The sequence below is a fragment of the Herpailurus yagouaroundi genome, unplaced genomic scaffold (genome assembly GCF_014898765.1).
Source record: "Herpailurus yagouaroundi ecotype Mexico unplaced genomic scaffold, PumYag 29, whole genome shotgun sequence".
NCBI classification, from domain to species: domain Eukaryota; kingdom Metazoa; phylum Chordata; class Mammalia; order Carnivora; family Felidae; genus Herpailurus; species Herpailurus yagouaroundi.
In genome coordinates, this window is record NW_024412377.1 from 111,565,575 (window position 1) to 111,578,075 (window position 12,501).

At 39.7% G+C, this 12,501-nt stretch overlaps 1 protein-coding gene across 2 annotated transcripts in view; it reads left to right on the plus strand.

Moving 5' to 3' along the window:
- Positions 1–12,501, plus strand: part of DEPDC1B (DEP domain containing 1B) — an 86,242-nt gene that overhangs the window by 6,774 nt on the left and 66,967 nt on the right. For both annotated transcript variants that reach the window (XM_040452505.1, XM_040452514.1), the window contains one exon: positions 1,568–1,833. In XM_040452505.1, the coding sequence (XP_040308439.1) occupies positions 1,568–1,833 (266 nt within the window). The remainder of the gene's footprint in view (positions 1–1,567; positions 1,834–12,501) is intronic.

Genomic DNA, 12,501 nt, shown 5'->3' on the forward strand with positions numbered 1-12,501 from the left:
ATAATTCAGTCAACCTAAAATAAATGCAAATCTTTTTTATTAACTCTTCCCACTCCCAATATGCTTGATCAGGACTAACGTGAAGGCTAGGTGTCAGCAGAGAATAAACAACAACAATGGTTAAAAATATGTGGATATTGTTTAAAAGTATGTTTATATTTATAGCTATAGGTGCTATAATGAAATGACCACTTAATGAGGAAACCACAGAACAGATTTCAGATTATATTCTGAGACTAACTGCCTGAGGGAGATGTGCCATTTTGCACATCTTCCTTGGGTCTTGGTTTTGCCCCAATTTCTTTCTAGCCCTAGAATAGTTTGAGCCCCAAATTTGTTGTAAGAGATTACCCTGGGGGTGCCTGGGTGGCTCATTCCAACTCTTGATTTCAGCTCAGGTCATGATTCCAGAGTTATGGGATCAGGCCCTTGTCGGGCTCCGCCCTGAGCGAGGAGTCTGCTTAAGATTCTTAAGATACTCTCTGGCTCCCTCTACCCCTCTCCCCCACTCATGCTCTCTCTCTGTCTTTCTAAAAAAACAAACAAACAAACAAAAAACCGAACTATAATTATTAGAAAAAGATTTTCTGATTTCAATGGGAAAGGAGGTAAAAAGTAAAAATTCACTTTGTGCAGTGATACAGAAAGAGAAGAGTGGGAGAAGGGACAGTGGTTAGGAGAGTAAGACCGTGAGGTTTTAATACTTTTAGGAGTACTGGCAGGAAGCCTAGAGTCCTAAAAAGAAATTGGTATAGGGGCGCCTGGGTGGCGCAGGCAGTTAAGTGTCCGACTTCAGCCAGGTCACGATCTCGCGGTCCGTGAGTTCGAGCCCCGCGTCAGGCTCTGCGCTGATGGCTCAGAGCCTGGAGCCTGTTTCCGATTCTGTGTCTCCCTCTCTCTCTGCCCCTCCCCCGTTCATGCTCTGTCTGTCTCTGTCCCAAAAATAAATAAATGTTAAAAAAAAATTAAAAAAAAAAAGAAATTGGTATAATTATGTAGGAAGGATACCTTATGTGAACATTTCATTTAATTTAGGGAAAGCGGATGAAGGGGTGGATGTCTAGATTTTTTTTTAAGAGGGAAATATTTTGCAGGAGTTTTAAACATGTTTTGACATCAGGACTATATCTTGTACATCTACCTTTTCTTCTCTCCATTTGATGCTTTTCATGTAATAAATGATACATATTGCTTAATGATGTAAAATCATATTAGAGCTCCAAGAAGTGAATTAGGCATATTGGGCTCTGGTTTATCAATTTTTTTGATCATATGTTTGTCATTAATGTAAAAATCCATTAAATTCACATAATGGGACAACTTTCTGGTCTTATCTCCAGTAAATACCTATTGAATGAATAAAATACAGTTTTTCAAAATATAAAACACCGTTTTAAAAGTTATTTTTCTTTCAAGTGTGAAGGTCGTAAATAAAAAAAAAGTCGAGGCTGTCATTAAGACGGTTTTCTAAGTGGAAAAACTGCCTTCATCATCTTAAATATTTGGGATGTAATAACTTGAACAAAACCAGTTGATTGCTACATGCTTTTCTCCCTTTTTTCCCCAGTGGAATGAAACAGTTGAGCTTTTTCGCGCTAGGATGCCCTTACGGAAACATCGCTGTCGTTTTAAAAGTTACGAACGCTGCTTCACGGCGGCTGAAGCCGTGGATTGGCTGCATGAGCTGTTGAGGTGCAGTCAGAACTTTGGCCCCGAGGTGACACGTAAGCAAACAGTCCAGCTGCTGAAAAAATTCCTTAAGAATCATGTTATTGAAGACATCAAGGGAAAATGGGGTCAGGAAGATTTTGAAGACAATCGTCACTTGTACAGGTAACGGTGACAAGTAAACCTTAAGGGGGAGGACGGGCGGCTCTGGTCAGTCTCTTGAAACTGCCTCATGTGAAAGAATCTCTCTTGTCCACTGGAGTGATGCTCGTCCTTGTGATTTGTTGAGTGAAGACCTGAATGTGTTGTCACAATAAAGCCTATTGCCGTGTTCTTAGGTCTGTAGAGTGCCCCCTGGCCGTGTTTTGTTGTAGTGAGTTTTCAGAAAGGACATCTTTTCTTGCCTTTTGCACATCTGGGAGGGTGATCACAGTGGCTCAGTGCTTCTAGAGAATAGGAAAGGGTGAAATAGCTCTGGACCGGGCCTCTCTGGCAGTGAGAATGTATTTATTCAGGGGGTTAGCAGCAGAGTGGGTCTGATCTTTAGGCAGATCTCAGAGCCTGTATGAAGCGTTGTACTAGAATTCCCTGATGTATGTCTGCTTTCCGCCAAATGTTTTTGCTCATGTTTTAGTGCTATTTTGTGATTGGTCACTTACCACCTGATCGCCCAAGGGAAAAATGCATGTCTCTCACTCAGACTTTCCTTCTCACTACATGCTAGGTTGTTTTACTGCTGGAGGCAGAGGGGACCTACCTAAGTAAGCTTTAGGGACTGGGAGAGTATTAGAGGAATGAAGCTGCACATGTCCTGAAAAGAGTAAGTATTGAGTTACTGACAGGCCTACCAAAGGGGTGAGAACCTGAAAGGGATTAAAAGAAGAAATGGACAATATGGATCCTTAACATTTGTTTTCTTTTACTCCAAAAGAAAATTGGGCATGCTCTTACAACACATTTAGTAAGGGAGTTTGGGGTCCCTGGGACCCATGACTTTGAGCAGAGAAAACCTGTTTATTTCCTCCCTGAACCATTTGTTTGGCTCTTTTGTGGACTACCTGCTGAGGAAGCTCACAGAGCAGTGTGAGGGTTGCCACCAGCCCCAAGGCTAAGACCAGACACTGCTGCACATTTAGCATTAACTTCTTTATGGAGTTTCATTGGCAATCTCCAGCTTCTAGATAGCAAGACTGTCATGGGACATTTAGTTGTCTCTCCATTTGGCAGTTATTTCTGGCTTGCTCATCCAACTTTTAATTAGGATCTTGGGTGATTTGAGCTTATTCTGAGACCGTAGTGCTTGGTAGCATCAGGCAGTGGAAACTCCAGCCCTGGTTCTGCATGCCATACTTCCCTGGGGATTTGTAAGTGATTATTTCTCTTGGGAAACTGTAATTGCTTGTACCCCGTCACAACTTAGAACACTTCTGAAAGATTCTCTGGATGAGTAACTTGCAATCTGTTCTCTTGTGACCACCTTACGTTGGGTAACATCCCTTGCATCTCAGGAGGCTTTCAGGGTCCTCTGAAGAGTGAAATGGGAGAATGCTCTAGGAGCCGGCCACCCCGCCCTGGCAGAGCAAGCTTCACGTCAGGATGAAGATTTAATCAGGTGTCCCGCTTTAAAACATCGAGTGCACAGCCAGAGTACATTTGTCCTTTAAATAGCGATTTTCTCTTCACTTTTTCTAATACTTGTGAATCATAAAGGGAGCACTATTTTCTTCTGTTGTTTACCACCTGAAAACTCATAGCTTTCCATTTGCCCCAGTGGAAGTATTCTGAGTTAACCACTGGTGTTTGCCAATTTCTCAGATTACTGTCAGATGAAATCTGTTCAGATAAGTAAAGCATTTGTTAAGGAGCATGTGCCCTGAATTGAGAGTGAGCTAATGAGAGAGGTGGCAGCTGTTGCCCGCGTGCAGCTTCCAGACCGGAGCTCGGATCCTCGCAGCTGTGTGCCAGGGCTCCAGAGAAGAGTGGGACGGGGGCTGCCCTGCCTGCTCTGCTTGCACCTGCTTTCCTGGCAGAGTACGTCTTGCTGCTGGATTATAATGGAAGCAGATGAGGGAGATGAGGATCTAGAGGCAGGTTAGATTTGAAAGTAGATGGAGAGTCAGTAAGGTGGAGAAATTCCAGAACATGCTTCTAAATATCAAACCTTCCTAGGTAGTATCAAGGAGGCTGGAACAGATAGCCGAGGAGTCTTGCTGGCAAGGAAGGAGCTAAGGTACTCACACACTGATGATGTGCTGACTTGTCACGTTATTGTTATTTAATTCAGCATCTGTCGATGTAGCGTATTATCCTGATTTTAAAGATTAGGAAGTTATTAAGGCCAAAGTTACTAACTTGTGCAGAGTCACTCAGCTGGTAGTAAGAGTCAGGATTTGAATTGAGGTGTCTGTGTCTGAAGCCTGTGTTCTTACGATAGGCTATATTGCCTCCATTTCCACAACGTGAGATTGACTTAGGTTATTAGATGTGATTGGATGAGTAAACACACAGTAATAAACAAGATGCATTTGGTGTACTCAACATGCGTTTATGTATTTACAGAATTCCAGTAATGTTTTAAGTACCAGGTAATACAGTTAATGATCCTCTGTCTTCAGGAAATTGTCAAAGGATGACTGGGTGGCTCCGTTGGTTTAGTGTCTGACGGTTAGTTATGATCTCACGGTTCATGAGTTTGAGCCCAAGATTGGGTTCTCTGCTGTCAGCGGGGAGCCTGCTTTGGATCCTCTCACTCCCTCTCTCTCTGCCCTTTCTCTGCTCATGTGCTCTCTGTCCCTGAAAAATAAGCATTAAAAGAAAGAAAAGAAGTTGTCAAATAAAGGAAGTGAGGTAAACATCATCAACCTAAGCACTTACAAATATAGCAGGAGGTGGGTGGTTTCTTGGGTTTGTGAATTACAGAAAGCTACATGAAATACCAAAGGCTCTTACAGCATTTTTTTGAAGACAGAAAACACACACACACACATACACACACACACACACACACACACACACGCATGCACACACAGTATATGTGGGAGAATTTTGTAACAGAAAGTTAAGCTTTTATTTTGGAATGTACCAAATTTTATTTCTAGTTCTTAAAGACTATGTGTCATATTTCTTCTGTGACTACAGTTACATTTGTTAACCATGATTTTTTTTCCCCCCAGAATCAAAGATGTAAGTATAGAAAATAGAAGGAAGTAGTGGATTTTAGCGTGCAAGAAAGGAAAGCAAGATTCCAATATCTGAATGTCCATCATTGTCAGAGATGTTGCAGAGAACTGCCCAGAGCTAGTTACCGAACCACATCCTTCTTGTTAATAATGCCGTTGTCTGGAAAGAATTCTGAATTTGCTGCTACTAAAGACCATTTTAGATTTCACTAAAGGGTCTATGTAGTTGAGCCAGATGCTTTCATCTGTGTCTGACAAAGTTTCCTGGTCCTATACCTCTAATGAGGAGAGGCATTGATATACATTTGTATGAAAAATTTCAGTTTATGAAGCAATTTCCCTTCCATGATTTCCTTTGATCTTCATGGCAACCCTGGGAGGTGGACAGGGTGGATAGTTCATCCAAAGAGAACGAAGGATGTTTTTCTTTGAAATATCTAAACCAAACACCAGGAGTGTTCTAGTTAAGGAAAGTTCATGCTGATCATCAAATGTGTCCGTTTATTTATGTGAACAGGCAGTTATATAGGAGTATTTAAGACTAGTGTAATGGGTCATATAAAAATTGAAGTCGATATTATGATAATTGCTTGTTTTGAATGATTTAATGAGAAAAGTGTTTGTCCTACTGTAGATTTTTAGGAGGATGAGGTTCCTGGTCTGGTGAGATACCTGGCCCTTGACCTGTTCTCATTACTGATGCTAGCTCTGGTGGATCGTGTAAGTGGGAAGGTGTTTGGGGTTCACAGGAATTTGCTTGGCTCAGCTTTAGTGGTTGAGATCTGATGTGTAGGGAGCCACTTCCTCTGTTTTTCCACCTTTCCCTGTCCCCTTTATCTCTTCTTTTCCTTTGTTTCTACCTCTTTACGTGTGTCTTTCTCATGTTCCTACTTCTTTCTCTTTGTTTCCTATATTCTTTCTGTTCCCTTTCCTTCATATTTGCTTTTTTTCCTGTCCTATTTCCAAAATACTGATTTTAATTTGAAACTAGAATTTGTTAGGTAGATATTGCCAGCTCTCTTGAATAATGTTACTTCCACATTCTTAATTTACAAAAGCAAGACTCATGCTGCCCAGTTTTAAGACTTATTACATAAAGCTACAGTAATGGAGACTGGTGCTGGTGAAGGAATGGATGCTTAGATTGCTGGCACAGAATTGGTGGTCCAGAATCACACACAAACTTGGCCACTTGGTTTTTGACAGAAGCGTAAAAGCAGTTTAAAGGAAAAAAGAGTAGTCTTTTCAGCAAATGGTGTTAGAACAATTAGATATATATCCTCTATATTAAAAAAATGAACCTCAAATGTAAACTGTGTACTTTATGCAAAAGTTAATTAAAAGTGAATCATAGATTTAAATGTAAAACTAGGAAAAATTTAGAGAAACCAGAGAAGCTCTTTATGCCTTGGGGTTAGGTAAAGAGTTCTTAGACATGACACCAAAAGCATGATTCATAAAAGAAAAAAAAATGATAATTTGGACTTCATCAAAATTAAAAACCTTTGCTCTGTGAAAGACACTATTAAGAGGCTGAGGAGACAAGGTACAGATGGGGAGAGACTTTGCAAGCCATATATATGACAATGGACTGGTATCAAGAATATATAAAGAACTTAAAAAACTCAACAGTAGGAAGACAAACAACCCAATTAAAAAATGAACAGAACACTTAAATGGACATTTCACCAAAGATAACTCAAGAGCTACTGATGCCTAAAATGATTTTTATGATTAGTATTAGGGAGATGCAAATTAAACCTGGATAAGATACTACTACATATTTATGGGAATGGTTAAAATAAAAATACTGACAATATCAAGCGCTAGAGAGGATGCAGAGCAATTGGAAATCTGCTCTACTGGTGGTAGGAAGCTTGGATTGGTTATCACCGTGGAGAGAAGTTTGGCATTTTCTTTTAGAGTTGAACCTCTATGTACTGTATAACTCGGTATTCCCGTGCTTGGGCATTTACCCTAGAAAAATGAAAACTTATTTTCACACAAAAACTTGTACATGAATATTGATAGCAGCTCTATAGTAATTGCCAGGAGCTGAAAACAAACCAGATGTTCTTCAGTGGGTGAGTGGATAAACATTTTACATCTATAAAATGGAATGCCACTGTGTGTGTTGGGGGGAGATGTGACTGTAAAATCAGAGGAGTGAGTTCTTGGGAAAAATGGAACTGTTCTGTTTCCTGATTGTGGTGGTTGTACAAATGTATACATGTATTAAAATTGATAGAATTGTGGACCAAAAAAACCACATCAATTTTACTGTATGCTAATAACATTTTTTTTAATGCTGGAGATTTGAAGATCTCCTTTTGTACCTCTGGAGAAAGAAATTTGAATTGTTTAGGTCCGTGGCTCTTTAGTCACATCCTGTGGCCCTGGGAAAATGTTTTCATTATCTGTTTGAGGGGAACACTTTTACGGACCTCACCTTCAAGTTAATGGACTGTGGCTCCCTCTAGTGGGCATCCTGTATTCTCATAGTAAGCTCAAAATGTGTGTGTGATTTTGTTTTTCTTTTGTTTTTATTCTTTTCATCAAATCCTGGGTCGTTGTCCTGTCATAATTGGAGGGGCCAACATGGGGGAGAAGTAGGGGGTCCATACTTCCTGTGTCTCTCAAACAAAGAAGTGCAGAAGCCAAAGGACTTTGAACATCAGAGCCTGGGAGGAAAAAAGACTGAATCTACCAGGAAGAAAATGGGAAAGCTGGAAAAAAGGGCTACTGCAAGAAACAAATCAAAGCACACCTGGTGGAGGGTCCAAAATATCACTATGAGTACGGTAATAAAATAACCAAAGTCACAATAACAGAAAGCAAGTAACAGTCTGAGAAAAAACACCTCCTGAAGGGCCAGGCCCTGGACAGTGTATGACCCTCCTTTAATATAGCAGTGCTCACAGGTGCAGAGCACACAACAAGTTTTTAAAATGCATAAGGGACAGAAAACTAGCCAAAGTGACGAAACGGAAGAATACTCCTCAAAAGAAATTCCAGGAAGTAGCCACAGCTAATGAATTGATCAAAACCGATTTAAGCAATATAACTGAACAAGAATTTAGAATAATAGTCATAAAATTAATTGCTGGGCTTGAAAAAAGCATAGAGTACAGCAGAGAATCTATTGCTACAGAGATCAAGGGACTAAAAAATAATCATAATGAATTAAAAAATGCTGTAAATGAGGTGCAAGATAAAATGGAGGTGGCCACAGTGCGGATTGAAAAGGCAGAGGTGAGAATAGGTGAATTAGAAGATAAAATTATGGGAAAAGAGGAAGCTGAGAAAAAGAGATTAAAAAAAAAATCCAGGTGTACGAGGGGGAGAATTAGAGAACTAACTGATGCAATCAAATGGAACAATATCCGTATAATAAGAATTCCAGAAGATGAAGAGAGAGAAAGGGGCTGAAGGTGTACTTGAACAAATCATAGCTGAGAACTTCCCTGATCTGGGGAAGGAAAAAGGCATTGAAATCCAAGAGGCACAGAAAACTCCCTTCAGACGTAACTTGAATCGATCTTCTGCATGACATATCATAGTGAAAGTGGCAAAATACAAGGATAAAGAGAATTCTGAAAGCAGTCAGGGATAAATGGGCCTTAACATACAAAGGTAGACACATAAGGGTAGTAGCAGACCTATGTACTGAAACTTGGCAGGCCAGAAAGGAATGGCAGGAAATCTTCAATGTGATGAACAGAAAAAATATGCAGCCAAGAATCCTTTACCCAGCAAGTCTGTCATTCAGAGTAGAAGGAGAGATAAAGGTTTTCCCAAACAAACAAAAACTGAAGGAATTCATCACCCCTAAACCAGCCCTACAAGAGGTCCTAAGGGGGACTCAGTGAGTGAATGTTGCAAGGACCACAAAGTAGCAGAGACATCACTACAAGCATGAAACCTACAGACATCACAATGACTCTAAACCTGTATCTTTCAATAATAACACTGAATGTAAATGGACTAAATGCTCCAACTTTTGGGTATCAGAATGGATAAAAAAAAAAAAAACAAGACCCATCTATTTGCTGTCTACAAGAGGCTAATTTTAGACCTGAGGATACCTTCAGATTGAAAGTGAGGGGATGGAGAACTATCTATCATGGTACTGGAAGTCAAAAGAAAGCTGGAGTAGCCATAGTTATACCAGACAAACTAGACTTTAAATTAAAGGCTGTAACAAGAGATGAGGAAGGGCATTATATAATAATTACAGGGTCTACCCATCAGGAAGAGCTAACAATTATAAATGTCTATGCACTGAATTCGGAAGCCCCCAAATATATAAAACAATCACAAACATAAGCAACCTTATTGATAAGAATGTGATCATTGCAGGGGACTTTAATACCCCACTTACAACAATGGGTAGATCATCTAGACCCAGGATCAATAAAGAAACAAGGGCCCTGAATGATACACTGGATCAGATGGACTTGACATATATTTAGAACTCTGCATCCCAACGCAACAGAATATACTTTCTTCTCGAGTGCACATGGAACATGGAAAAATATTCATGGTCATGGATTGGAAGTATAAATATTGTTAAAATGTCAATACTACCCAATCTACACATTCAGTGCAATCCCAATCAAAATTGCACCAGCATTCTTCTTGAAGCTAGAACAAGCAATCCTACAATTTGTATGGAACCACAAAAGACCCCGAGTAGCCCAAGTAATATTGAAGAAGATGACCAAAGTGGGAGGCATCACAATCCCAGACTTTAGCCTCTACTACAAAGCTATAATCATCAAGACAGTATGGTATTGGCACATAAACAGACACATAGACCAGTGGAATAGAATAGAGACTCCAGAATTGGACCCACAAATGTATGGCCAACTAGTCTTTGACAAAGCAGGAAAGAATATCCAATGGAAAAAAGACAGTCTCTTCAACAAATGGTGCTGGGAGAACTGGACAGCAACATGCAGAAAGTTGAAACTAGACCACTTTCTTACACCACTCACAAAAACAAACTCAACATGGATGAAGGACCTGATTGTGAGATAGGAAACCATCAAAACCCTAGAGGCAAAAGCAGGAAAAAACCTCTCTGACCTCAGCTGCAGCAATTTCTTACTCGACACATCTCTAAAGGCAAGGAAATTAAAAGCAAAAATGAACTATTGGGACCTCATGAAGATAAAAAGCTTCTGCACTGCAAAGGAAACAGTCAAGAAAACTAAAAGGCAACCAATGGAATGGGAAAAGGTATTTGCAAATGACGTATTGGATAAAAGGCTAGTATCCAAAATCTATAAAGAACTCACCAAACTCCAAAAAACATCCGAAAAACAAATAATCCAGTGAAGAAATGGGCAGAAAACATGAATAGACACTTCTCTAAAGAAGACATCCAGATGGCCAACAGGCACATGAAAAGATGCTCAACGTCAGTCCTCATCAGGGAAATACAAATCTAAACCACACTGAGATACCATCTCACGCTGGTCAGAGTGGCTAAAATGAACAAATCAGGAGACTATAGATGCTGGCAAGGATGTGGAGAAATGGGAACCCTCTTGCACTGTTGGTGGGGATGCAAACTGGTGCAGCTGCTCTGGAAAACAGTGTGGAAGTTCCTCAAAAAATTAAAAATAGAACTACCCTATGACCCAGCAATAGCACTGCTAGGAATTTACCCAAGGGACACAGGAGTGCTGATGCATAGGGGCACTTGTACCCCAATGTTGATAGCAGCACTTTCAACAATAGCCAAATTATGGAAAGAGCCTAAATGTCCATCAACTGATGAATGGATAAAGAAGTTGTGGTCTATATATACAATGGAATACTACTTGGCAATGAGAAAGAAGGAAATCTGGCCATTTGTAGCAACATGGGTGGAACTGGAGAGTATTATGCTAAGTGAAATAAGTCAGGCAGAGAAACACAGATACCATATGTTTTCACTCTTATGTGTATCCTGAGAAACTTAAGACCATGGGGGAGGGGAAGGGGAAAAAAGAAAGTTATAGAGGGGGAAGGAGACAAATCATAAGAGACTCTTAAATACTGAGAACAAACCGAGGGTTGATGGGGGGTGGGTGAGAGGGGAAAGTGGGTGATGGGCATTGAGGAGGGCACCTGTTGGGGATGAGCACTGGGTGTTTATGGAAACCAATTTGACAATAAATTTTATATATATAAATAAAAAGAACGAACAGAAAAATAAATAAAATGATGTGATAACCTAGGTCTTTAAGGACTTTTAAAATTCTAAATGTTTATGATTCCAAATATTCAGTAGTTTTCCCACGTGTTTGTCATTCTAATGCAATATAACATGATTCATTTCCTCCCTAACTTGGCATTCGCTGGAGAGATAGAGTATACATATCTGAAAAAGATAAGTAGCAGAAACAGGGTGTTATTTAATTAATTAACCAAAATGAACCAGAACAAGTAATAAATTAGAGGTGTTACACTGATAGCCCTTGGATTGACACATCTGTTTTGTCTCACTGGCATAGTGTTTTTAGTGATTAAAATGTTTTCATCTGTTTTTTTTTTCCCCAATTTTGGGTATTTTCGGAAGATAATACTTTAATGTAGTTCAAAATTTACAAAGTATAATAGAGTATTTGCAATGAAAAAATCTCCATTCCACCTCTCTCCTCCAGCTACCCAGTTCCTTTCCCCAGAGGCTCCTAGTAATTCTGAGCTTTGACACAGTGTCTTAAGAAATTGTGAACCTGAAAGTCTTTAGTTGGGGCAAACCCACTGCACTTGGTATTCTTGCCACCATTCCCTTCCATTATACTGCACTGTATCATGGTGATGTTGTCTGCCTGGCCACTGCAGGATTTGTGTTTGTGACCCACTTGCTGTGGGAGTGTTTTGAGATCTCATGGAGCAGGAGGTGGAGGACTTCAACCTGGGTCCCAAGAATGTGGTGGGATCTGGTTAATGAGAAGAGAGAGGGTATTTCAGGTGACAAGGATAGCAAGACTGAGGCTATTGTTCAGAAATGTCTAAGTGGGCTTTCCTAGGAGAGGAGAGAGGAGAGTGGCCTGACTGGAGAAATTTAAGGTCAGGAAGTCATAGGGATAAATTTGGTGCAGTTACTTAAATATGTGGTTGTGGAGCAGACCTTAACTTTTAAAATTTATTTTTAATCAAAGTATAGTTGACATATAGTATTATGTTAGTTTCAGGTGTATGACGTAGTGATGAACAGTTATATACATTACAAAGTGCTTACCACGATTAGTATAGTTATTCTCCGTCACCATACAGAGTTATTACAATATTATTGATTATATTTCTTCTGTACTTTTTATTCATGACTTATTTACTTTATAACAAGAATTTTGTACCTTTTAATCTCTTTTGCCTGTTTTACCAATTTCTCTCCCCGCTCCCCTCCAGCAAACACCAGTTTGTTCTTTGTCTTTATGAGTCTGTTTTTGTTGTTGTTATTGTTCATTTGTTTTGTTTTTAGATTCCATGTGTAAGTGAAATCATATGGTATTTGTCTTTCTCGGTCTGATTTATTTCACTTAACATAATACTCCTTGGGTCCACCTTTGTTGTTGTGAATGACAAGATTTCATTCTTTTTTATAGCTGGAAATCCCTTCCTTCCTTCCTTCCTTCCTTCCTTCCTTCCTTCCTTCCTTCCT